Source organism: Amphiura filiformis, chromosome 3 (genome assembly GCF_039555335.1).
Source record: "Amphiura filiformis chromosome 3, Afil_fr2py, whole genome shotgun sequence".
Classification (NCBI taxonomy): Eukaryota; Metazoa; Echinodermata; class Ophiuroidea; order Amphilepidida; family Amphiuridae; genus Amphiura; species Amphiura filiformis.
Window position 1 is genome coordinate 37,250,164 of NC_092630.1, and position 27,408 is coordinate 37,277,571.

At 37.0% G+C, this 27,408-nt stretch overlaps 2 protein-coding genes across 3 annotated transcripts in view; one reads left to right on the forward strand and one right to left on the reverse strand.

Annotated features, from left to right (window-relative positions):
• The window catches only part of LOC140148453 (beta-lactamase domain-containing protein 2-like), a 28,247-nt gene extending 8,037 nt beyond the window's left edge, over positions 1-20,210 (forward strand). Inside the window, exons 1-8 of one of the 2 annotated variants that reach the window (XM_072170400.1) lie at positions 4,838-4,944; positions 8,703-8,884; positions 10,232-10,395; positions 11,354-11,490; positions 16,122-16,347; positions 17,617-17,816; positions 18,773-19,021; positions 19,388-20,210. In XM_072170400.1, coding sequence (XP_072026501.1) covers positions 8,742-8,884; positions 10,232-10,395; positions 11,354-11,490; positions 16,122-16,347; positions 17,617-17,816; positions 18,773-19,021; positions 19,388-19,567 — 1,299 coding nt within the window. In that variant the 5' untranslated portion in view covers positions 4,838-4,944; positions 8,703-8,741 and the 3' untranslated portion in view covers positions 19,568-20,210. Of the gene's footprint in view, positions 1-4,837; positions 4,945-8,702; positions 8,885-10,231; positions 10,396-11,353; positions 11,491-16,121; positions 16,348-17,616; positions 17,817-18,772; positions 19,022-19,387 lie in introns of those variants that run through there. The other variant, XM_072170401.1, reaches the window with a different exon arrangement.
• A 9-nt stretch (positions 20,211-20,219) lies between these two features.
• LOC140148452 (uncharacterized) overlaps positions 20,220-27,408 on the reverse strand; it is a 37,629-nt gene continuing 30,440 nt past the window's right edge. Inside the window, exons 8-11 of the mRNA XM_072170399.1 lie at positions 25,123-25,296; positions 24,557-24,694; positions 21,369-21,674; positions 20,220-21,039 (exon numbers count right to left, since the gene is read on the reverse strand). Of these exons, the coding sequence (XP_072026500.1) occupies positions 20,237-21,039; positions 21,369-21,674; positions 24,557-24,694; positions 25,123-25,296 (1,421 nt within the window). The 3' untranslated portion in view covers positions 20,220-20,236. The remainder of the gene's footprint in view (positions 21,040-21,368; positions 21,675-24,556; positions 24,695-25,122; positions 25,297-27,408) is intronic.

Sequence of the window (27,408 nt, forward strand, 5' to 3'; positions counted from 1 at the left end):
TAAACGATGCAGGAACGTTTAAATATTTATTTAAAAAAAAGACTTGCACCATCGATTCAGAATTGACCTCGGAATTGACCGCTGATCTATTTGAAACACAATCGTTAACAATTAGCTTTCTTTAGCATTCTAGTATTGCTAAAACTGTCTCGATTATTGCTTTCTGAACAGAAAAATTGTGAATGAAGACCTGCTTGTTTAACAAAAAACATTACTGAGCTTTTGGCGCACGTCGTTCAACGTCCATGGCCAACTTCACATCCGTAGTATTGACAGAACGAAGTGCCTCTTTAATATTTTGGCGTTTATGTAAGCCTAGTGTTTGCTGATTCATCATCCCAACCAAAATGTTGTGAAAATGTTAACCTTTAGTAGAATCGACATTTTAACGGTTTCTTGTCACCTGAGCCATTTAAAAAACGATACGAAGAAAACTGAAAAGGTTTTGTTTTTGCTAGGTAAACACTAACGTCAACAGACAATGACAGAGATAAAGTTTTACCTTCGAAGGGACAATCTAGCAAGTATTTCATTTTTTCTGTGTTCCAAACTCTGCGATCGACTAGGAAGCCAGGCCTCTCCGTATACCATGTATGCCAGCTGTTCACAGGAACAGGATTCATTGGTGAACATCCAAACGCGTTGCGTGGTCTGGCGAGAATTCTGGTACAATTACATCGTGATTCATGTTGCAAGCCCCATCGACCATATCCTTCTTATGCTGGATTACGTTGTAAATCAATGAAGCATGTTATTCCCTCTGCATGGTTCATATGTAAATCTGTTGTAAAACAATTAGATATTTGCAAGTCATTATACTTGATATCTGATAATAATTATTGGTCATGTCATTTCTTTCTTTCTTTCTTTCAAATATGGTTCAAATTGGCACAAATTCGCAAATTTCAAAATCGAGAAAAGAACAAATAGAGAGCGTATCTAGCAGTGGCAGTGCTGCTTAGGACGTATTGAAGATATAATTATTTTTTTCAAAAACCTGAAAAAAATTAGGTGGTTTGGGGACAAATCTATATCTTCAATATGAAAGTCAAAATTTTAATTGATTGTCAAGTTTTCATCCCAGCTACATACACTTAAAGTACATATCATTCGATTTATACAATTTACTTCGAAGGCTGTTGAATTTCAAAAATATCAATTTTTAATCATTTGCCATAAAATTTGTATTATATATGTCGCGAATTTAAAAAAAAGATATAAAAATTATTTGATATCAGAAGGATATTCCTCGTTTTAAAAATGCAATTGCGATATGTCTGATGTGCTCTCAGGTCCCACAAAAAATACATGAAAACGTCGCTATCCGAGCCCTTAATATAGTAGGACCTGGGACAGGGACCACCACCTTCAGAAAACAAATATAAATCGACTTACTCAAACAGGCTGCTATATACAACAAATGGCAAAATAAACAAACGAATACTTCCATCTCCGCCGTCCTGGAATAAATGGATACGCGATGATTTTATTCGAATCTGCTCTTAGAATTTGAATATTAATTATTAAAGGCCCTCCACAATTAATTCTTGATTCCCTATTTAAAGATTAAAAAGATACAAGGTCACTTTTTATTAATAATTATTTGCGGCAACATTAGTGGATAAAATATACTTTCATAGCAGTTCATAGGAATAGCTGGTCTTATACAAACACACCCGTCACGTAAGCTACTGCAAGGAACCGCACACTCTTGGGTTTAATCAACAGATGTCATATGCTTTCCTCCACTGCTTCATCTTGTTCATTATCACTTATTATCATGATAATGAGCTTTTAGTTTTTAGAATCGTACATTAATTTCATTTCTCACCTTCAGTGACACTGACATGGTCATTGACCATTATCAGGCGTCACCAAATATTGTCACGATCAAGCTCTCTACGAACTGACGAATTCTTGGTTAAAATGTTTTTCCAAGCAAAACATTTTGAGACCAATTTGATCAAAATCGGAACATTTTTGATTTTTTCTACCCCGGTGGACAATGACGGAGACCTAAATTTGACATTGACCTCTATGCCTACAACTCAAGAACTGTAGGCTACATCGGAGAGATACTTAGTATATATATTTGAATCCTGATATTGAGAGGAATACAATAGATGATTTTTATCCATATTAAATGCCAAATTTTGAAATTTGAGCCCCGCATTAGCGGCCATTTTAGATATATGCAATTTACCATTTTCCCTTATTTTTTCTCCCTTTTGGATGAGGGTGCTTAGAGTCACTAGTAAGTATAAACATTGGCGTTCCATTTTTTGTCTATAGGTGCACCAATTTTGGTACTTAAATTGACTGGTCTACTTTTTATAGCGGGAATGTATGTAAGTCATGCAGCTGAGGTTGTGATAGTATTAAGGGGGAGGGTACTTCCATATACAGGTAAGGGGACTGTAATTTTTTTTCGGATTGGGGTGGTCATGAATAACTGGGGGTCATAGAAATTTTGGGACCAAAAATAGGGGAATTATCATTTTTTACACCAAAAATAGGGGTTATAGAAAAATTGTAAATGCCTGATGACTCAAAAGATCACATTCCTCCGTTGCATTTGAGATGATGAGATTGAAAATAGACTGCATGTAGTGATATGATGGTGTAGATTCTTTTGAATATATTCTCAAACACTTTTTTAATACCGTTATTTTTGCTATTTGTACAAAGCAACATTTGTAAGACTAGCAGTTGAATATATCTGGCGCAAGGAGATTTATTTTTGGAGAAAGCAGCGCAAGAAGATAAGTGATTGGAGAAAGCAGCATCATTTTGTGTGAGTATTTTATACGCAAGGATATATATATGCAAGTGTACAATGGACTTCGCTGAATTTCGCAGGACAAGTGAACTACAGGATATATATCAGCTGTCGAGAACACTGTAAATGAACAAGATAGTCATCAAGAAGAAGACTGCTGGTTAAGTACTGAGTAGTTACAATATTATTGTGATTGTGTGATTATTTTATATGTGCATTTGTTGTCATATATTGTAACAATTATATTGCTTTCGATTAAAAACTTAGCTTTTGTTAGCTTAATCAAACAGTGCATTTGTGTTGTGCATTCGTGTGAATTTGGATAAAAGGTGATTTTGGACTTGATTCAGTACGACTCGTAACAATGCGCAGATCGTAAAAAGTAGTAATTTCATTTAATAAATGGCAACGCTGCATTCGTAATGGGGAAGAAGCTTGTATTTTTTTTTTTGGTAATCGGTGTTGTGCTTTTTAATACCCTGAGTCGATCGGCCTATCTCGAACAAACTCGCCATGCGCGGCTGCTGAAGAACTAGTGGATTCGCCTACTATCATGGCAATTTTTGACACGAAGATATAGGGATGATGACGCTGTACGACATATTCATGATCCACACCTTCTGAAGAAAATAACACCCCCTAACAGGTATATATAGCTTTTAAAAGTAGGGTCCTATCGGGTACAACACAATTTATGAAGAAAAAAAGGACACCCCCTTGGTCTTGAAAAAAAGTGGCAGGGGTCATTGAACATAAGAAGCTGTGCAATAATTATGAGCCCGGGGGTGGGGGTAAAATTTCCAAACGAATCGCCAATCGCTTTCCCCCTCCCCCCTCTCGGTCCACCAAAAATTCTTTGCCCCCCCCCCCCTTTGGACATGCCAAATGTTTGGGATCCCAATTACATACCTTTTAAAATGGTCTAGATAAACACTACAACTGAACACTTTGCTTACACGATAAACATTTATTTTTACCTCAATAATTCAACTTACATGTTAATGTTTATAGTTTACTGTTTTCTCCTTCATATCTTATCTATGGGCTTAAATACGAGAATTATTAAAGCGATTAATGACCCGTGTAGGCTATTCCATTGTTTGAGTGTTTTTCACTTTTCAACATTTTGCAGGTGGTGAGCGCCACGAATTCTCTAAATTCAGTACTCCGATGTCAACCGTGTAATTGAATTGGGATTATTTAGAAATTTTAAAACGCTTAAGGGATCTGGAATGAGCGTTTGAGCGTTTCGACAGTATTTTTGTGGGACATGAGAGCACATCAGACATATCGAATTGCATTCTGAATACGAATAATGTCTTCCTGATAACAAATAGGGAGCCTAATGTTCATTTTTTGAAATTCACGATATAATACAAATTTTATGACAAATTATTAAAATTTGATATTTTTCACATTTTTGATATATAACAGTCCTCTAATTAAAATCTATAAATCTAATGATATATTCTTAAAGTGTATGTAGCTGGGAGGAAAAGCCGACGATCAATTGAAAATTTTGACCTTTCATATTGAAGATATGGATTTTTTCCCCAAAAGACCTTTTTTGTGTGTGTTTTTGAGAAAAAATCCATATCTTCATCCCACCTACTTACACTTTAAGTATAAATCATCAGATTTATTAATTTTAATTAGAGGACTGTTATATCAAAAATATCAATTTTTAATCATTTGCCATAAAATTTGCGAATTTCGAAAAATCAAAATTATTTGATATCATAAGGAAATTATTCGTATTCAGAATGCAAATCGATATGTCTGATGTTCTGTCCCACAATAAATAGGGGCCTAACTGTCCAAACGTTCATACCCCATCCCTTAAAGTATCACAAATAAGTAGGGCCATGCCTATGTTGATAAATAATATTAATACAAGCTAAAACCGTTTGGGTTCAATAATGAACCCCACAAAATTAACCTTAAAATTACGGCTGAGCAGTTTTGCCGTCTCTCTCAGCCCATTATGCCGCTCGCCGCCTGACATTTTGTTACATAATAGCAGAGGTCACGCCGGTAATAATTACCGGAAGTTACTAGTAGCTAAGTTGCCGTCGTACTTTGAATATACCACTTTCGTCTACACCGCGCACCGCGGGTGTATATATATATCACTGGATTGTGAGGAAATTATTGTGTTGGTTATTGTAAGTAGGTTACCATTTCATTAATAGTTTACTATTTTATTTTTTTCTGTCATCACAAGCTATGTCATGTCCTGAGACGAATATACCTATCTAGGTAGTCCGAATAATCAGACCCAGAACAAAATATTAATTTCTGACATGATCTTGTACTGGGTCTGAACTGTTTCCATATGAAATCTTGATGGCAAATTGGACAATAGAAGCACATGGTTCTACGTGACAGCTTTTTAATCCCTATTCAGGTTACGTGAATCACGCTATTGTGGACCATCCTTCTGATACTTGAGTGTTTGGACACGCGGAACGGTTTTTTGTCTACCTCTCTGTTTGTAAACAAACCAGGAGGTCGAAATCGTCCTCCTCGCCGAATACGAAAGTCAGCGTAATAGTACGGCACTATCTAGGTAGGCCTATTCGTCTCAGGTCATGTCACTAGCCTGTAGTCTATAGGGCCTACAGGTGTGTCACCATGTGGCTTTCCGTAAATGGAAAAGGCGGGAAAAAGGCTATCACAGGTATTACCAGCCATAGCAATTAAAGTATACAACAACCTACATATTATACAGTTCAATGTTCAATCGGGTTCGCGTACGTTCGTGTTTCGCATCAAGAACATTTGACCCCCTAGGTTACTGAAAAATTACCGCTCACTATTATTGTTTTGTTTCCGCGCTTACATGTAGTCAATCGATATGGGCGAATGCATCCGGTGCATGCAGAAATAAAAAGTATAAAATCCCTTTTAAAAGGGATAGGAGGCGACAAAGAGAAAAGGGGTATAACCCTTCTTGTCTTCCATGAGCAACCGCGTCACATCGGGTATAATCTTCCTTCCAGGAGCAACCACTGTGCATGATTGACGGGCTATTCCATTGCTCGTAATAGGGAAGTGTATTTTAGCGGGACAATGCTGGATGGTGCATGCGCGCGTGCACATCAAGGTAGACTTTCGCCAAGACTTGGCATGTGGTTGTTGGTGTAGGGGTGTGGGGGTGTGTGTGTTGGGGGAGGGGGGCGTGTTGTCCGAGATGTTAGGAATTATTTAATAATAGTTATTAATATTGGAAGAACGTTTTAAACTTTAATTTAAGGCATCATATACGATTTTATACTATTTTAGATTTTCAATTAATAACAAAATAATAAAATAGCATTTAAAAGTTGTATTAATAGGCCTATTTATTATCGCACGCCATGGTAACAATAACAAAAATGGCACACTTTTCGATAAAAATTTGGGAAACAAATTAATTTTTAAAAAAAATAAAAAGAATCTTTCTTATACCAAATTTTCATGAAATTGAGGGCCATCAATAAACCAAAATGCACCCCAAATCTGTCGCACATCCCCGTAGTAGGCCTACCCTCCTTTCCACCCCCGTTGCCCTAAACTAGACGTGTAATATAACCGCCACGCCACGAGTATTTTTTTTACCTGTAGGCAAGCTCACCCCTACAGTCGCAATAGTTCTAGCCCAGATAGCTTTAAACTCACGCCTAACGTACTTTCATCAAGTGATGGCGCTATAAGGTTTACCACGGAAGCTGTTTGGTTTACCGTGGAAGAAGATTATACCCTATATGGACAAAGATGATCCAATACTAAATAAGTTCGGTGGCCATGGTGGCGGACGCTGTGAATTCACAGACTACTCTGAATTTTGAGACCCGGTCTTTAAAGTCGCATGCCCGCGTTTTCACATAGGCCATATTTTCCACTTGTTTCAATTTTGGATTCAGATGAGTCTTTGAATTCACACCTCTGGTAGCATAATGTTAATGTACAAAAACATTCTTGCAGATTAATTCCTAAATTAGCAAAAATATCGTAAAATTTTGAATTACGTTCTGATCTGCGTTCTGATACACCAAAACAAAATTACAACACATTGTCTGTGGAGCAATACAGATGAATCGTGAATGAACTCGCAAACGCAAAATCGGAATTAACTGAAATGTTGGGAATAAGTTTTTTCGTGGATATCTACTGAAAAAGTCATAAAAAGAGGATGATGATCACGAAATACTCCTTTAAATGGATTAAAGTAAACACAAGATCTCATTATAGGCCTACATGTGCACATGCAGTACGATCTCTTGTTTCTCTCGGCTGGATTAAGGCAACTCTTTGTTAGGTGGCATTTCAGCTTTCAATGCACACATGCATAGCGGCTGCAAATGCTTCAAAATCGTCCGGCACGCTTGATTTACTGTGTTTTTGGTTTTTTTTTATCTTTGGACAGGCATAGTGTTACTGTCTATGATTTATTAACAAATTACAAAATATAAATGATGGCTGATTTTATGATATACAATTTTTTAAACATCAGAAAAGACAGAACAAAACGAACACAGACAACAATGAAACAGACAAAAGACAAGTTTCCCATGTTATTTTCATTAGACGTGCACAGAATGTGAAAAAAAGAGGTTTAAAGGCGAGGAAATGCAACAACAAAAAATAGGTTGGCAGGCAAATTGACCTCAATCCTCATTAAGGTCAAACGAAAATTTCTTAAAATGTTTGCCCAATTTACCTTTACTTTCTGCGATCCTATACTCAGTATTAAGTTTCATTCTCACAAAGTTTATAAAAGCTTGGAAACTTTGAGAGGTCTTTTGATATTTACATCTATGAATATAAAACTTCAAACATATAGTAACATTGATTTACTGTGTAACTGTTGATAGGCGCACGAGCACTTCGCCATTATTGCGCGAACTTCACTGGTTGCCAGTCCAGAAGAGAATAGACTTCAAGCTCCTACTGCATGTGTACAACTGTGTGTATAAATTAGCACCTATGGATCTCCAAGACCTTCTACGTATAGTTATAAGCCATTTCTAAAGATACTTTGCGCCTTGAAGTTAAACGCGTCATTAGCGATAGCGCTTTCTGTGTTCTTGGACCCAAGCTTTGGAATCAATTTCCCATTAAGATCCGTCAGGCTCCCAGTGTAAAAGTATTCAAAAAGTTATTAAAAACTCATCTTTTCCCCAAAGAGTAGCTTTCTGTGCATAAATGTTTTTTAAATATTTTTGCTTTGGTGTAATAATGATTGTAATTAATGCTTGATTCGGTAATATATTTTTATTTATGTGTAATTTTACTATGTCATATTCGCATTGTATTTTATGTTATTCTGTATATTCTTTCGTGTTTTTAAATTGTTTTATTATTTATCTTGTAAAGCGCCTCGATCTATTGAAGAGGCGCTATATAAATGTGCAAATAATAATAATAATAATAATAATAATAATAATAATAATAATAATAATAATAATAATAATTATCATGATTATATTTATTTATTAATTATAGGTTAATAAATGCGTATCACTTGTTGAGAGTGAAATTGTACAAAATAATACACGCGTACTGAGATGTTGATGCGTCTAATGCACGAGCCCCGAATAGCCATGATAATCCATATTTTAATGTAGGTGCTACTCTATTGGCCCCTCGGATTCGGAAACATTTGCAAAAGTTAGATTCAAACAGTCAAAAAGTCTCCAATAAGTCGTCCAAGTAAAAAACAATAATATCCCTCTGATTGCGGTTAATATGAGAAGTAACAAATGTATGTTTTAAATGTACGGCAGGAGTAGGGTGTTGATTTCAATATTTGGGAATATAATTTTACCAATCTTATCAATCTTGAAGTTGGCACTCCTGTTATATAATAAACATGCTCATGATGCTCGTATAAATAATATTTTATCATTAATCATGTGGACACTAACTGTTTGATTTACAGATTTGTAGCATACGTTTATAGAACAAGCACATTCGAATAATGGGATTTCTTCGGACTACCTTTTTAGTGGCAATAGCTGCCATCGTTATTACAAAAATACCAACACTTTTTACACCAAAGCTTCCCGTAATCATCGGTGGAAAAGTTGAACCCGGATTTGAAGGTGTTCTCGATACTTTCAGGTATGTTCTTTACAATTTTCTCTAATATCTTGATCAGTTATGGTAAAGATTATGCCAAAAATACTATCAAAATGGAGATTTTGGAATCAATATAAATAAAATATTATGTTCAAAACATTCACGGATTTTTCAGTTTAATACGAGGGTCGGTAAGTATGTAATGAAAGTTGACTTTTGATCCCATATATGGAATATTTTGATGGAATTTCTGATCACACAATGACTGTACATTTGTCTTACAAACCACAAAATGAATTATACCATTTACTTGATTATGTCACAGCATTAGCATAAAATCAACAGACTAATCAATTAGTCATTTGACTAATTAACCTGAAAGATTTTTTTCATATTATTTTTTCTAGCCCACTTCCTCATGAACAAATGTTAAATTATTTACACTTGAAGTCCTTTGTATTCAAATTATTTACACTTGAAGTCCTTTGTATTCAAATTGAGGTCCTTAGATATTTGTGTTCAAATAGCATGACATTTAGGCACACCCTGTAACTCAAATACAACATTAGATCCAGAGCTACAAGAAATTACAGGCAAGGTGTGCGGTAGTATTAGCAAGAGCAGCCATAGTGTGTTGTCCTCACGAGATCACGTTCTACTTACTTGATGCAATAATATGGACCACTTACCTACTATGGGGTCACAACTCAACTTTCATTACATACTGACCGACCCTCGAACCTCACCCCTTACCCATTTTCAATGTTCACATAGTTTTCTACGGCCTTTAAATACATCTTTAAAAAAATTTTTTTTAAAGCGCAGTGATTTATAGTGCGCTACGCACAGGCACAACGCCTAGACGTTGATCCACAAGCCTCGGCACACTTTACAGGTTGTCGCTGACCACTACGGCCTCACATCATTCCATAAACCATTTAACAACAAATCAGGGACTTTGCTGCTACAAGAGCGCACACCCTAGACATTCCACAAATAACCATTGCAACCAGGATCAGCTCCCCGAGTTTCGTACGGGTTTCAACGAGACAATTAGCAGTAAGTTCCTTGTCCAGGGGAATTTCAAGCTAACTCAATTTTTCCACGAGATCGTACTAGGCACCGCCAGGATTCGAACCCGCAACCTCTCGCACCATAGTCGAACGCCTTATCGATTGAGCTAACTTGACTGCTTTTAGCGCTTATATCAAACGAGATTGAAATACCAGCATGATGAAACTCCATAGCTGGAGATACAGATCATTCGAAGTACGTATTATTCAACCAAGGTAAAATTAATTTATTTGAGAGAAAAATTAAATTTCTTAAAAGATTTCTGACATATTTATTTTGGTACATTAAACAAATATATATTGATATTTTTCTCAGAGCAAATTATGAATCCGGATTGGAGCTACCAGAGAGTGGTTCTGCATTTGCTGTTTATTACAAAGGAAGAAAAGTTGTGGACATTTGGGGTGGATATGCAGATGCAGAAGCTTTACAACCCTGGAAAAATGATACCATGGCTGTGGTGTTTTCTGTTACTAAAGGTATACTAGTATTACCTACCGTTATGATCAGACATGTACATAATACTGTCCACAGTATCACACTGATAAAACGCTGGTACTATTTTACAAAAGTTGGGCTAATTAAAATACACACAACTCAGTGTTGTATAGAATATTTTGTGTTACGTTGGACTGAATGTTTTTACCCAACAGTCGCATCGTTTATAATATGTTCTCTACAAGATTCCCAGTGTGGCACTTTACCTATACTACACTTGTACTCCACTGGTACCGCACAGTACCAGCCAAGTACCTTGGCGACGGCTGCAATAGAAATAGTGTAGTTGTTCCAAAAGTTATTATTTTAGTATAAAAGACGTGTAAAGGTTTAATGACCTCAATATAGTTATGTAGCAAGTAACAACCTTCACAAGTTCATACAGGTGACAAATTCAAATTGGTTTATTGTTTAAATAATCACACCAAAATATTCCTCTAATTGTTAAGTTTCAGAAAACGTATAATTTGACCAGCATGCAACATATTTCTCGAGCAAATAGGTCAGAGGTGACATTTCTGGTCTACAGTGGTCTAAATCGGCAAAAATGTACGGATTATGTTGAAAATGGTCTCGTATTGAATAAATTTAAATCTTTACCCAGAACAGCCATCGCACGTAAATATTCCCCCGCCCCCACACACACACACACCACCACCACCACCAACACCAACACCCTCTAGGTCTAGTACCAAATACTTGTTCCAAATAACTTCCTTTCCCCAATTTTGCACTTGGTCTTTGTCTTGAGTACTTTTTGTGGACAACCATAGCTTGATTAAGTTTCGGTAAAACATTATAGATCTTGCAAATAATTCATTCATATTCTCAAAACGGCGCTTACAATTAAATTATGCACAGCTAATTAAGTTTAATCAATAATATAAAATAATATCTTTCCATATACTGATCTCTATGATCAACATCATCATCATTAAGGAATGGCCGCTCTATGTATGGCGATTTTGTCGGATCGAGGTCAGTTACAATACGATGAAAGAGTCGCCCACTATTGGCCGGAGTTTGGACAGAATGATAAAGAGGACGTCACCGTGAGGATGCTTCTTAACCACGAGGTATTTTCATAAGTACATAAGAAGAACTTGTTGCAAAACCCCTTACATCCACTTGAGCAATTTTGAGTACACATCAAAAAATCATCAAAACAAATCACTTATATAAGGGGTTTTTCATTAAAAGCAGTTTTTGGCGGGATGCTCATCCTACCCAAGCATCCCGCCAAAAACTGCTTTTGTTGCAACCCATATATTAGTAAAAGTGGGTAATGGTGAATCCAACGGACGAGGACACAAAACACATCAAGGATCAATAAATGATACAAGAGGATACCTTGAATATGAACAACAGAAAAGAAAACGAGCAAGGTACACCAACTTGATTTGGGGAAACATGTAAAATACAGACTAGACAATATGCAGGGGGGGGGGGCAAAACCAGCAAATGTAGGCATAGGAAGTAGGCAAAGTTCGATAGCCAAAAATTACCAGTTCCAAGGCTCAAAAAAGTGCTAAACCTGCAAAAACAACAAGGATCAATGATGTAAATCACTGTGCACACTCGGTAAACCAAACAACCAATGTAGGTACCAAAACAGGCAAAGTTCGATGGCCAAAAATTGCCAATTTCAGAGCCCACAGAAGTGTCAGCAAAACAGTACAAAATAACCTGGAGCAGACAAACAAAACCAAACAGACAAAAAACAACCGACGTTTCGAGCAGATAAACTGCTCTTCTTCAGGGACAGACAACAAAATATAAAAGCAAACAACGAAAACTACATGCTGTGTGTAGTTTAAAAACAAATTCAAGTCAAAAAAATTAAGGCAAGTTCAAATAGAACTCAGTAGCAAACAAGATAAGCTTAGAGCAAAATAAGCATGTCTTACTTCAATGAAGCACAGTTTACTAAACTGGAAAGCATTATGTAAATAAGCAAGACCACAGGACAATAGGGTATTGTCCTAATTGACAGGAAGTAGATGTCAGAGGGGTCGTAGTCAATAGAAGAGGAAGAGAATGAATAGAGGGAGATAAGTGGGCCAATGTCACTCAAATTTAAAAGAGAAGAGTGATGCATATTACAAAATAATTATTTTAAATACATATGTTAAAAAAGAGAGAAAAAAATCAAGCAAAAATAGCTGAATAAAACACAAGTCAAGGAGAGTCACAAATATAAAAGTGTAGTATGCATACAGAAAGAGGGGTGGGGAGTAGAAAAACAGAAAAAGTAACAATGCAAATGGTCCATGCATGGTCAAAGTTAACTACAGTGCATATAGATAGGCCTGCAGTCAAGTGGTAAAGCCAAAAAATCACTAAAACCAAAACACAGTAAAATACCGTTACAAATTAGCATGATATATGCTAAAATAGGATGTGATACAAGGTCTACTGAAAGATGGAAAAGCATAGGCAAACAAGGAGGTCTACAATGAGAAGCCAAATGTGAATTGACATATCAAGCATGTACAATACATGTAGATCCAGTAGTAAATGAAAAAGTACCGGTAATTAGAAAAGATATGCACGGTGCAATAAATATTATAGGCCTGCATAATACATGTGTTAAGAAAAGTGAAAAGCCAAAAATTGCTGAATCAAAACACAAGTTTTTGAGGAAGGTCGCATATAATAAAATGGCAGTATGCATGAAGAAAAAAAGGGGGGGGGGTAGGTTTGGAAGTAGAAAAATAGATCAAGTAAATGCTTATGAGCTCATATGGACCGTGCATGATAAAACTAATTCTCAGTGCATGTATAGTCATGATAAAACTAATGCGATAGAAACTTGAGAAAGACTGGATCTCTAAACTTAAGACAACCCAACCACTTGGCTTAAATGTTAAAGATTAACATGCCAGTGTATCCTTATTAGGCCTATCACTACCTATTTTGGCATATTTCATGTCAAGTTGTTACGGTATTTCACTTTTCTTTGGTTTTAGTGATTCATTGGCTTTCCACTTTCATCTAAAGGTCTATACATGCACTGAGAATTAGTTTTATCATGCACGGTCCATATGAGCTCATAAGCATTTACTTGATCTATTTTTCTACTTCCAAACCTACCCCCCCCCCCCCTTTTTTTCTTCATGCATACTGCCATTTTATTATATGCGACCTTCCTCAACTTGTGTTTTGATTCAGCAATTTTTGGCTTTTCACTTTTCTTAACACATGTATTATGCAGGCCTATAATATTTATTGCACCGTGCATATCTTTTCTAATTACTTTTTCATTTACTACTGGATCTACATGTATTGTACATGCTTGATATGTCAATTCACATTTGGCTTCTCATTGTAGGCCTCCTTGTTTGCCTATGCTTTTCCATCTTTCAGTAGACCTTGTATCACAACCTATTTTAGCATATTTCATGCTAATTTGTAACGGTATTTTACTGTGCTTTGGTTTTAGTGATTTTTTGGCTTTACCACTTGACTGCAGGCCTATCTATATGCACTGTAGTTAACTTTGACCATGCATGGACCATTTGCATTGTTACTTTTTCTGTTTTTCTACTCCCCATCCCCTCTTTCTGTATGCATACTACACTTTTATATTTGTGACTCTCCTTGACTTGTGTTTTATTCAGCTATTTTTGCTTGATTTTTTTCTCTCTTTTTTAACATATGTATTTAAAATAATTATTTTGTAATATGCATCACTCTTCTCTTTTAAATTTGAGTGACATTGGCCCACTTATCTCCCTCTATTCATTCTCTTCCTCTTCTATTGACTACGACCCCTCTTGACATCTACTTCCTGTCAATTAGGACAATACCCTATTGTCCTGTGGTCTTGCTTATTTACATAATGCTTTCCAGTTTAGTAAACTGTGCTTCATTGAAGTAAGACATGCTTATTTTGCTCTAAGCTTATCTTGTTTGCTACTGAGTTCTATTTGAACTTGCCTTAATTTTTTGACTTGAATTTGTTTTTAAACTACACACAGCATGTAGTTTTCGTTGTTTGCTTTTATATTTTGTTGTCTGTCCCTGAAGAAGAGCAGTTTATCTGCTCGAAACGTCGGTTGTTTTTTGTCTGTTTGGTTTTGTTTGTCTGCTCCAGGTTATTTTGTACTGTTTTGCTGACACTTCTGTGGGCTCTGAAATTGGCAATTTTTGGCCATCGAACTTTGCCTGTTTTGGTACCTACATTGGTTGTTTGGTTTACCGAGTGTGCACAGTGATTTACATCATTGATTCTTTTTGTTTTTGCAGGTTTAGCACTTTTGTGAGCCTTGGAACTGGTAATTTTTGGCTATCGAACTTTGCCTACTTCCTATGCCTACATTTGCTGGTTTTGCCCCCCTGCATATTGTCTAGTCTGTATTTTACATGTTTCCCCACATCAAGTTGGTGTACCTTGCTCGTTTTCTTTTCCATATATTAGTACTTTATTGATGATTTTGTAATTTGTTCTCAAAATTGCTTAAGTGGATGTAAGGGGTTTTGCAACAAAGTTCTTCATATACGAATGATTATCATTTACACGCCAACCCAATTCTCGTGTTTCATAATACGATGCGCCGCCAGCGGTTGCTTTTGCAAGTCCAACTTTTGACCTCCAGAGTCGACATCGCCGTTCTAAGCCATCACTGGATTTTTACGCAAGTGCTATAATACTAATAATGTTAAACACAGCTCCACGAAGGATTTCGTCTGATTAAAAGATAGAAAATGGATCTACTATAATTATAAATTGTTGTTTCAATGTGCATTCGTTTATATTGACATTTAAACACGCAATAACATACTGTTACTCGGGCTATGGATGTCGACATTTTGCATTGCGTATTTTGGCCTTGCAAAATCAACCGCTGGCGGCGCATCGTATTATGAAACGCGAGAACAGGCGGCGAGTGGCATGATGGTCGGAGAGAGCCGGCAAAACCGCTCGGCCGTATGGTATTTTCCATATACTCGGTTAATTTTGTGGGGTTCATTATCGAACCCCAACGGTTTTAGCTTGCATTTATATTATTTATTAACATAGGCCTATTTGTTTGTGATATTTCAAGCGTTTTAAAATTTCAAAATAATCCCATTCAATTACACGGTTGACGATGGAAAATTACTGAATTTAGAGAATGCACGGCGCATACCACCTGTGCGAGAATTGGAAAGAAGTGACGTCATCGTCTAGTTTCCGTCAATTTTTCGCATTGCTGCGCCTGCGTGTTATCCTGACGTAGGTAATGAAATTGTCACTCGTTTGCGACCGGATTTATTTCAGAGGGAGCCTGGGGAAAAGAGGGGGGAGGGACGGCAAAATCGGACAGAGATAAGGTCAATGAATCTCAGCATCCTGGGGAGGGGTCTAGGACCTTCTTGGTTACGCCACTGCAGCAAACCGAAGTGGAATCAATGTCGACTGCATTTTCAACTACATTTCACTGAACCATATTTCGAATGGACATTGATCGTCAACCGGATTTCAACCACATGTTGGTATCTGGTTGATGATCGACGAGTCAGTGAAACGTTGATTCAATGTCGATTTATCAACTTGTGCCAAATGGGTGGCCGAGAAATGTGAAATTCAGGTTCAATTGTACCGACGATGCTGTCTCGAAGAGTTTGCCTCGTTAATAATGTGAAGTTCACGTTCGTGAACAGTATATCTCGTTCATTATATTCTAACCAATTTGTATTGTATTTCTATGATTAACATTGATAGGCTGGACTTGCAATGACTGATCCACCACTGAGTATCGAGTTACTAAAACACTACGAGGAACTTGGTAATGTGTTAGCCGCAAGTCCTCCAATGTGGCAACCAGGGACAGAACATGGTTATCACGCAATAACATTTAGCCTGTATGCCAGTCAACTTCTTTCACGTGTGGATCCACAACATCGGACTTTGGGTCAGTTCTTCAAGGAGGAAGTGGCAGAGCCATTTGGTAATCTTCGCTTCTTGTTTACCCTTTCCTTATAATTAATAAATAAAAACTATATGTATAAACTATCGCCTGATAAGACAGGAAATTTTCTCAGGTGAGAAGTTTTAATGCTATTGGAAACAAACTTGGATCATAGCTGCACAATGGGTCCATTCATGCATTAGTGGTACCAAAGGTCACATATGGAGGTCAAGGGTCATCTAAGTTCAACTTGTAAAATAGGCTGATAATGAAAATTCTGGTCTCATATGAACAGTTCAAAATCAATTGCAACCATTATTATGTTTTGATTGGTCTCGCTATGAGTTTTAAATATGGGCTCGACTACTTCTCGTCCAATATTTTAAAAACACATAGCTCGACCAATAAATATGGGCTCAATCGATCCAATTTTATATCAAACTTGGGCCATAGCTGCACGGGAACTCTAGTGTAACGTTTTGTTTAAGGGCACATACTGAGGTCAAAGGTCATTTGAGGTCAACTTAAAAATAAGCTAAAAATGAAAAAAGAATCTTCTGTATTTTTGTCTCGCTTGAACTATGTTCAGATTGAGAGTTAGTGACCACTAACTGGTGACGTAGCTTGATGGTGAGTATCGCTGCCAGATGTTCACGACCTAATTCGAATTTCAGCGCAAAATATGCTAAATCACAGGTCATTTGCGGTCATCCGGGGTCAAATTGCCATTAATTGTTGCAGGTTTATGAAATATGCTGCAAAACGACCACCGTAGAAAGGCAAAAATATCAAGGTCATGTTGGGGTCATTCGGGGTCACCCGGGGTTAAATCGCCATAGATTGTTGCAAGGTCATGAAAATTGGTTGCCACAACCACCGTATCGAGACCAAATATGTCACGGTCATTCTGAGGTCTATTGAGGTCAAATCGCCATTAAGTTTATGAAATTTGTTGGGAATAACTTGCTTTATACGTTCATAAAATTTTGTGGGATCGTCCACCGTAGTGATACAAACAATGTCATGGTCATTTTGGAGTCATCCGAATTCGAATCGCCATAGATTGTTCCAGGTTCATGAAAACTGCTCCCATAAATGACTCCCTGACATGCCTGAACAAATTGCTCGCAACTGGTATCCGGTATCCCTTGCGGTTTCTTTACAGAACCCATACCATTTATCTGGACCACTAGGTTATGCTCTCCACCGATCCGTCTTAAAATCTTTAACCCATTTTGTATCAATAGTTACACTTTAATACTTATACTCTATACTAGCACTACATGATGTTTTATTTTCTGTCAAAAGGTATTGAATTCTACATCGGTCTTCCATCTGAGTTGAACTACCGAGTCAGTCGTTTTTTCACCGCATCGACAAATCTATTTTTAATGATGTGGACCAGCTTAGCTGACCCTGTGAATAGACGCTTGTTCTGGGATATGTTTGTTAGTGGTGAATCAATACTGCCGGCGGTCATAGAAAATTGCGGCGATGTGTGTGACAACGTATGTAACCGTTAATATTTATCTATGTATAAGCTATAAATTATGTCGTCTGCACATGAGTGATTTCATGTATTATATTATGGTACCAACTTGTGACATTTTGGCCCAAAATTTAACATTTGTTTGACAAGGATTACACGAAATTACTTCCATTCCAAATAAAAGATGTCACCATTCCTTGTTAAATCTAAACCTTATAAGGCATAAGTGGTTACATACCACTAATTAGAACTGGGCATTGCATGGAAAAAGGGGGACTATTTTCTTGCATGGCATCTGAAAAAAGGTGCTTAAAATCATTGAAAATACCAAGCTATTAGCTAACATTGTGCAAATTTCAGACTATCATGCTAAAATGACATGTTTTCTACCGTTATTTACCCGGTTATTTAACAGTTTTGATGAAAAGTCCCCTCCCAAAAAAAAATTCATCCGCTGAATATCGATTTCACCACCTACTAATGTATTCGTACCCGATCTCCCGAAGGGAGGACGGCCTTACACTTAAGTGGTTTAAAACAACGAAAGTCTCAGATTAATACAATAATGTTGAAATTTTGACTATTTGGGACATGTTTTTCACTATGGTGAGAGTTTTTAAGCATAAGAAGATCGTGCTTGAAATGACCTAGTTTTTCCATTGTGTAATAGAGAATTAGTGATATTTAACCAAGTACCTCCAGCCAGCAGATATCTTGCATTAAAACAGCTGTCAAGTTCCAGTAAAATAAAAGGGACACACCGAAAGTTTTAGTAACTTGGTCGTGTATTTTAAGTTGTACATGCTTTCAAACTATGTATTTTGATCATTGTAAAGTGATTGTGAAGATGTTATTCATACAAGCAAATTACAATTGGTCTATGTGACAGTTATGTCAGTTATGTCAGTTATTTAGACCTACTTACATTTAATCATAGCCATTTCATCATTTACGTGTTTGCTCATGTCATTTCAGATGTATAGACTCAATGATCCAGACTATCGTGCGATAGAGATGGGTTCCCATTCAGGCATTGGTACAGCGAATGGTCTTGCAAAGGTCTACTCAATTCTAGCAAATGGCGGGAAAACTAAAGATGGAAAAACATTGCTATCTGAACAGATGATCAAACAATTAGTAAATGGTGCAAATGCAAGCCGGAAAGATAAAGTGATCGGAGCATCATCTAAATATAGCACTGGATTTACTTACTTACAGTTCAAAGTAAGCACCAAAATGGATGAAATACTATAGCCTGTTTTGTAATGTCATCCTTTCCCAAATATCATCCCGTTAATAAAAGGTCTAGAAGAGGAAGAAGAAGAAGAAGAAGAAGAAGAAGAAGACGAAGAAGAAGACGAAGAAGAAGACGAAGAAGAAGACGAAGAAGAAGACGAAGAAGAAGACGAAGAAGAAGACGAAGAAGAAGACGAAGAAGAAGACGAAGACGAAGAAGATGAAGAAGAAGATGTATTTTTTCTATTGAGATATTCATTCTATTTGACAGTGGACATTGATTGTCTCCCCCAAGAGAAGAAAAAACATTGATGTGTAACATACGAAGAATATGTTCTTGTTGCTATTTTGCAGGATCGTGAATTGTTTGGTCATCCTGGGGCAGGAGGAAACATGGCATATACTGACATAGAAAATCAATTGGGCGTCGCGTACGTCACAAGGTATCAATCAGCATACGGGTTTGGTAATGATCCAAGATTCGTTGCTTTACAAATTGCGTTGCAAAATTGCGTTTCAAAACTAAATGGTTAAAGCAATATTGTATTGTTTTTTGTTTTCTTTATAAAATAATGCTACTTGGTGTTTACTGCAATAAGTTTAATTGCTATAAAGGTTTACAATGTATTTTTAAGTCAAATTACATAGGTATATACCAAAGAAAATAGCTCCATAGTCATAGCTCATAAAGACTTCTTTACTTCGTAATATAACATTTCAGGATCTGTTATTCACAGAGTATTTTAGACATTGAAATACAACACAATTATTATAGTCTAAAAATAAGACATTTTAGACAAATTAATGAGGACGATGTGAGCTAATGAAACAAGAGATCTTTTTAAGATCTTTTGAAGTATTATGATTTCAAACATCTACCTCGTACACTAAATTTGTAATAATAGATTTATGACAAGGTTTTTATTCATAAATTCCAGGATAGGAATATAACACTTGCACCTTTTGTACGTTTAAAATATTAATGAGAATGTTACCACATTAAACATGACTGTAAATTCATTTAATGTATAGAGTACCAATACCACCTTTGGTGGATAATGAAACACGTGAAAGACATTTGATAATATAAGATGCAAGACAGAGTCAATAAAACGTCTTTCCGAATGATTAATGGTGTAGAAACGTCTTCCGTTAGCACCAAAATATTATACAAACATTCCTGTCTTTATAACAGTCTTATTGTTACGTGTTATTCGCAATTGTATTATGAATCCACTCATAAAACCTTGGTACCTTTGTGTAAAATCCGAATTTGCCTTCTCTTGCGCATCCTTCACCCCAACTTACAATTCCACCCAAATACCAACGCCCACCAATCTCTACTGCGAACGACCCGCCACTATCCCCTTCACATGCATCCCCCTCCCGCTTAGGAGATCCTGCACAAAACATGTTATTCGTTACCGGGAACACGGATGACGCCTTACACCTGTCATCACTTCGAATTTGTAAGAAGATCTCCTTCATATACCGCGAAAAATATCCTTCTTCGGTTACCCTTCCCCAGCCGACCACTTGTCCTTTAACGCCTGGTACTAAAAGCTGGCTAGTTGATGTAATGTTTGGAATGCAAATAGGTCGGACAAAATCGTCAAACACTTCAACTGGCTCCGCTAATTTGATCAAGGCTATGTCACTATCAAAGTCTTCCTCGTTGAAATTCTCGTGAACGATTATAGCTGATACTGTGAGAAGCTGTTCGTCAGTTTCTGGTGCGTAAGTATCAAAGTCTCCTACTCGGACGATCAGTTCATCTTTGGTGATTCCAGAATCAATAATGCAATGAGCTGCGGTGACAACCCACATGCGATTGACCAAACTTGCTGCACAGAAATGTTTTCTCGCAGTTCGATTCCACAACCTAGCAATCCATGGGGCTGTTCCATGTATCGATAAAGTCCCGTTGACAATACGGCCTTCTTGTGTATCTTCATTTATTATCATGTTGGCTAAGACTGCGGCTGGTGCTGTGATGGTTCCGCAAACTGCATGTTTAAGCACAAGAAGATCAACATTACACTACAAGATTCTTACTACGGTCGCCTTCACAGGTTCGCCAAGGTACCTGACAAAGTACTGCACAGCACCAACAGTGGTACTGCACTGGTACTACACTGGTCCTCCCCTGGTACTGTCAAGTGCCATGGCGATGGTATACCTATGCAGGCGGCCCCAATTAGAATCTTGTAGTGTACTTCAGGTTAGGGTATTTAAATATTTCACGAGCATCTAACTAGGAATAAACAAAGAACTATGTTGATTATCAAAATAATTTCTTCTAATTGCTTCACTTATTTCTACCCTGTATATTCACCTTCTTTGATATCTTGCTGAGGAAGTACATTCAAATCTGCAGACGTCTCAGCAACTCTGTTGCCATCGAAGGTCATTGCCACGCAGGTGTAACGTCCACTATCGGTGATTATGGCTCCTCTTATCAACAGATTGTCACTCTGAGGAACTTTATGAACCGCTTCGCTATACTGAAGCACTGTGCCATCTTTCTCCCATGTGACAAGAAGCGTTGGGTCACGTGTGGCACATTGGATCACATGATCGTCACCGACTACGATGAAGGCATTCATAGGTGTTGTTTCAAATATTTGGTCGTCATGAAAACCTTAAAATAAACATAAACCTGAATTAGCTTGACAAATGGGTGTATAGAGTTAATTGGAGTTGTCTCTTCAGAGTAAAATTCACCAAATTAAACGTTAAATCATTTACTGATTTTTTGTTTGAATTTTAAGATCTGTATTTAAGGGTACTCAGCAATCAACTCCATTCAGGGGCGTGTTTGAAAAACGGCACATCCCATTAGTAAAGAGAATAAAAAATTACTTCACACAATGTTTCAAGACACTGCCAAGGCACTATGAATGCTAACGAGTGACATGCGACGATGCCTACTTGCTACGGTGACTGATTATGTTTTCTGTTTGTTGTTCTTTTAATGCAAATTAATTTTAACGAAATAAACTATCGTGATTCGTAATAAACGACGATTTCAAGTAATTAAATAAAACACTGGCTCAATCACGACGTCATTGTAATCACGACGTCATTGTATGTCAAAACCCGGGGAGCGATCTTTGTACATACTTTATACCTGCGCGATCGATACTCAATGAGCCACTTACATGCACCTGCTTGACATATCCGGTCACTTGCTGGAAGATATACCGTACCATAATAGCTAACAATAGATACCCCCATGAATAGCTCTATTCATTACCTCGCAGTGCCGATATATACTCACACCGGACGTGATTTTGCGACATATGAAGAGCTTATTTCCGTGTTAAGTCCACTATCCCACGTTTCTGATTTCCCTGTGCGATATTGCAATGTGTTGTGATGCTTGGTATTATAATTTCAGTTGGATGCTCCATTACAAGGCAAACAGTGGATGGACGCACAATAACAATACTGTATGGGGCTTTTGTGTCCCAAATGAGAACAATAGTCTGCATATTGTTATGCAGTATTGTTATGGTAAATAATAGCTTGTTGTTGGTACAACTCATTGTTGCTAATGTCAAACTTGTTAATTGTGATTGTATCTTACAAGTAAATGAGACACATGGGGTTGTGGACTTAACACGGTTTGGAAATAAGCTCTTCATATATTGTTCACAAACGATTGGAAGGGACTGTTTTCAGCCAAAATCTTGACTCTTAGCAGATGCTCAGTGGTACCGGAAAGTGTTGCTGAATGGTAAGCATAGTCATTATTTGTCCAAAATTCGTATCGTTGAAATATTGTAAAATAGAATCAAATTTAGGCTCCGCAAACAACGTCCAAATATTCCCATTTGGGGTTTTCTACATAATAAATTGTGATTTGGAGCTAATTTGAGAAGAGTTATGGCCTCGAGTTTCAAAATACACCGAGTGCATGCTTTTTGATCAAAAACCTCGACGATTCAATACTCTGTAAAAAAATCAAGAATTATCTAGGATAATTGCAAATAGGCATATGAAAGTCGTGATCTAAGCTACCAGATGCATCATTATTTTCCTGACTATGATTTTTAGTTGTTAAAAAAGATTACTTTGCCATTTTAGCTGGATTATTTCCCGCAATAAAACAGGTAGTCGCCTTAAAGTATATAAACAAATGAAGAAACCATAACTCATGCGCGTATTGGAGGGGGCGGTTATATAATTAAAGGAAAATGGGTGGGACTGATAGGCGGCAAGAACAGCTCGAGGCGGTGTGCAGGCGGCATAGGAAGCGCGACCGTGACGTACGAGGCTGGCGAAGATACAGGGCTGACAGCCCCATTCAAAATACACGGTTAGCAATTACAAATGGAAAATTAACATACTTGCAGTGGGGTACTTTGCAGAACCCCGACGGTTTTAGAGTAAGATAATTTTGCTTTGACACCACATAACAAATTTAGAATTGTTTCTGAAGATTTCATGATTATGTGTTAAGCCAATGGCGACCTCAAAATTGGCGATATCGCTTCCATCACCGCCTGGCGGTGTGTGTAATAAGGGGTATGGTTGTAAAACCTGTAAAATGTTACTTGAAAACAATTGGAGACCAGTTTTTTGCTCCTAACCCCCCCAGTTTGTAGATTTTCGAGAGCCATCCTGGCTGAAAAAAAAAAAAGATCAACCTTTTCGGGCCGTTGCTGTAAGGGGAGACAAAATTTAAGTTTTCTTTAGGCCCCAGGGGTAGGAGCGGCCACGGTACGCCACTGATAACCATCCTTCACAACAGAACTTGATTTGCGATATTTACACACAAAAATGGAAATACGAATCACCAGAATTGCATACCAATCAGGGACGGATTTACCTATTTGGGGGCCCTGGGCCAGGCCAAAATTTGGAGGCTCCCAAACGCACTGTGAGGAATGCATGTGCACTCAAGCGATCAAGTTTTTAGATTTAACTACGACATTTGTGCGCGAATATTTAATCGCACCCTTGAGATGCAAAACATTATATCGAGTATAACAGTTTGCTATCGGTTTAATTTCAAATGTTCAGGATACGATATTGAGTCATCGGAACATATCGGGCACCGATAGCGCTCAGCGCTATAGACGAATCCAATTTCACGCATTCCTACATCTCAATGGCAGCCATAGCTGGGTCCCCGTCGGCTCCATCTCACCTAAAATGTGAAATGATGCGGCCTTGGAGGGTTTTAAACTGCATTCTATCACCCGTGTTACACGTAGACAAAAGAATGATGACAGTTTACAACACAAAAGAATCTAACATCGAATTTTAAGCGGCTTTAATCCACCCAATTGGGCAGTCACAACACCAGTTTTGGTGGCTGACCAAATCCTGACCATGGCATGACTCGTTGGATTCGTCTAAAGCTGCTATAGGAGCAAGCTAAATGTGGTGCGTAACCAATCTAAGCACAGTATTGCAGACTGAAATATGAAATTACACAATTATATATTTCTTTCAGAAAAGGTTATAAAGATTATATTGATATTCATGCAAGTTTTAGTTCGAATGAAAACTTACTGTACAATCCTTGAGCCTGAATAATTTCTCCAGTTAAGGAGCTATGTGCCTGGCAAGTGTACGTGCCTGCATGGTGATCCTCACTGTCTGATATGAACAATGTACCACTTGAAAGGATAAAAATATCATCCACCGATTCTGGTATATAAGATAAGATAAAATGAAATACAAATATATTATGGCACTTCGTGTACCTGGCGTAAGTTGAAAAACTCATCGAAAGAGTTAATATTCCTAAGAGATCGTGCTTGTGATCAATTCTTTGAAACTATTGGCAATATGCAAACAGGGATAATATAAGGTTTTTGAAAACACAAATAACTATGTATGCACCAATATAACGTTTTCGTAATATATGCACGTATATCATTCCCTTCTGACAAATGAGTGCAATAAGCCAGCGAGGAAAAACATGTCTTTCCTTACACTTATTTCATAGTAAACGCAAAATAAGATATTGTATTATCAAACTGGCAAATACAAACATAGAGATATTTGCTATGTGAATCATAAGCACAGACACATAATTTTTTTAAAATCATTATATAGATATAGGTACTACATACCAGACGGAAGTGGAACTCCGTCTTTAAACCACGTAATTTCTGCCGTCTCATCATTTGTCGCACAGTTTATCAATTTGATATCCCCATAATTTAGAAAAGAGTCTGTTGGTGTGGTCGTAAATTTCAACTGTTGTGGTTCAATTGATGAGCTGGAATAGGAGTAGGAATAGTCACCTGCAAAAAGGGAAAATGTAAAATGAAAGACAGAGATAAAAAGAATTTATCGCGTCTGATGTCACTGTCAAATACGATCCTTGATTGGTTTACACAGGTTAAGGGCTGGGGTATGAACGTTTGGACAGTATTTATTGTGAGACATTAGAGCACATCAGACATATCGAATTGCATTCTGAATACGAAGAATGTCATTCTGATATCAAATAATTTTGATTTTTGAAATTCGCAATGTAATACACATTTTATGGCAAATCATTAAAATTGATTTTTTGATATTTAACAGTACTTGAAGTAAACTTTATAAATCTGATGATTTATACTTAAAGTGTATGTAGGTGGGATGAAAAGCCGACGATCAATTGAAAATTTTGACCTTTCGTATTGAAGATATGGATTTTTTCCCAAAACACCAAAAAAAAATTAGGTCTTTTTGGGAAAAAAATCCATATCTTCAATATGAAAGGTCAACATTTTCAATTGACCGTCGGCTTTTCCTCCCTGCTACATACACTTTAAGAATATGTCATTAGATTTATATAATTTACTTCGAGTACTGTTATATATCAAAAATTTGAAAAATATCAAATTTTTATAATTTGTCATAAAATTTGTATTATATTGTGATTTTCAAAAAATGAAAATTATTTGATATCAGAAAGACATGCTTCGTATTCAGAATGCAATTCGATAGGTCTGAGGTGCTCTCATGTCCCACAAAAAATACTGTCGAAACGCAATAAACGCTCATTTTAGATCCCTTAATAGCGCGTAAAAGGAAGGCCGATTTATCTGGTTCCGATCGGAGAAAAGGAATAGCAGAAAATGGCGAAAAATTACGTACTTTTACAAGGCAAAAATCAACTTTTCTAGGTATTGTTGACATGGTGCCTTCGCATAAGAAAGTTTCCTACTATAAAGCCCTAACTTTTGAGATGGTTTGTATGTTTGAAGGTGCAAAATTAACAATAAGGCGCCCGGTTTATATCGCCGCGTTCAGCAAGTCATCACCCCGGGTCATCACCACGACACTTGTAAACAAACCGTGCTCGAGTTTGATTGACATGACGTCAGACGCGATCAATTCTTTTTGTGGCGCCCTCTACGGAGGCGCGCCACAATATAGGCATGATTTTGTGAAAAGCTTCTAATTTCACTCTTGCTAGATTGACTTCGCAATTGTTTTGCTAAAATTATGCCCAGCTCAGAAATAAAACCACAATTTGCTTGGATTTTATTTTATTATTGTTTTCTGATATGCACGGGATAAAATGGTGAGCGTATATTCTTTGTTTAAAATACAAAATTAGGATTTATAAAAACACCAAATAAATCCTGACCTTTGTATGCGTTTAACCAGTTTACCTTGTGCCTTAGAACCCGATAGACGGTGACATTTGACCATACACTAGGATCTACAACATGCTCATCTATCATGGGAACAGTTCTTAAACCCTAATACATTTGTACATTCATCCTTTGTACACAAACTCATACTCTGCAACTTGAGGTCAAATTTTGCACTATGATTATGTAATTGAGGTTATTGGACTATGCCATTGGGATGAGACTCTTGTGGTCCATAGTGATAAGATCAATTAACGAGGCCTCTTAAACTGATGGCTTTTGTTTGCTAATTACCATAGAATCTAGCTACTACCTCCATGATTGGATTAAGTAAATAACTAAATCCTGTTATCTACCCAGCAATGTTTGCTTATCTTAATAATTGTAACAAACTGTAGTGTACTAAATAAGACAGAAAAGGCAAACAGACAGAAATTTAGAGTTTTAAATTAGAGAGTTGACAGGAAGTTGTAAGTGTTAAATTGTTATGGATATGATTGGTGTAAGCGCGAAAATGTTGAATGTCAGATCAAAGTCATCCGAGGTGAATTAAGTAATGTCAATCACAAATTGTTACAGGTCATTTGAGGTGGACTAAGTTTATATTTGGATTGTCAGAACACCTTCCCCAATCAAACACATTTCTCTTGCATTTGATCATCTTCTACTCTTCCCTAGAAAAATCATTATAATACCAAATCTACACACCATGGAATTCACCATATCACGTCCAAGTTCACATTGGGCGCCACATTCCTTTTTTAA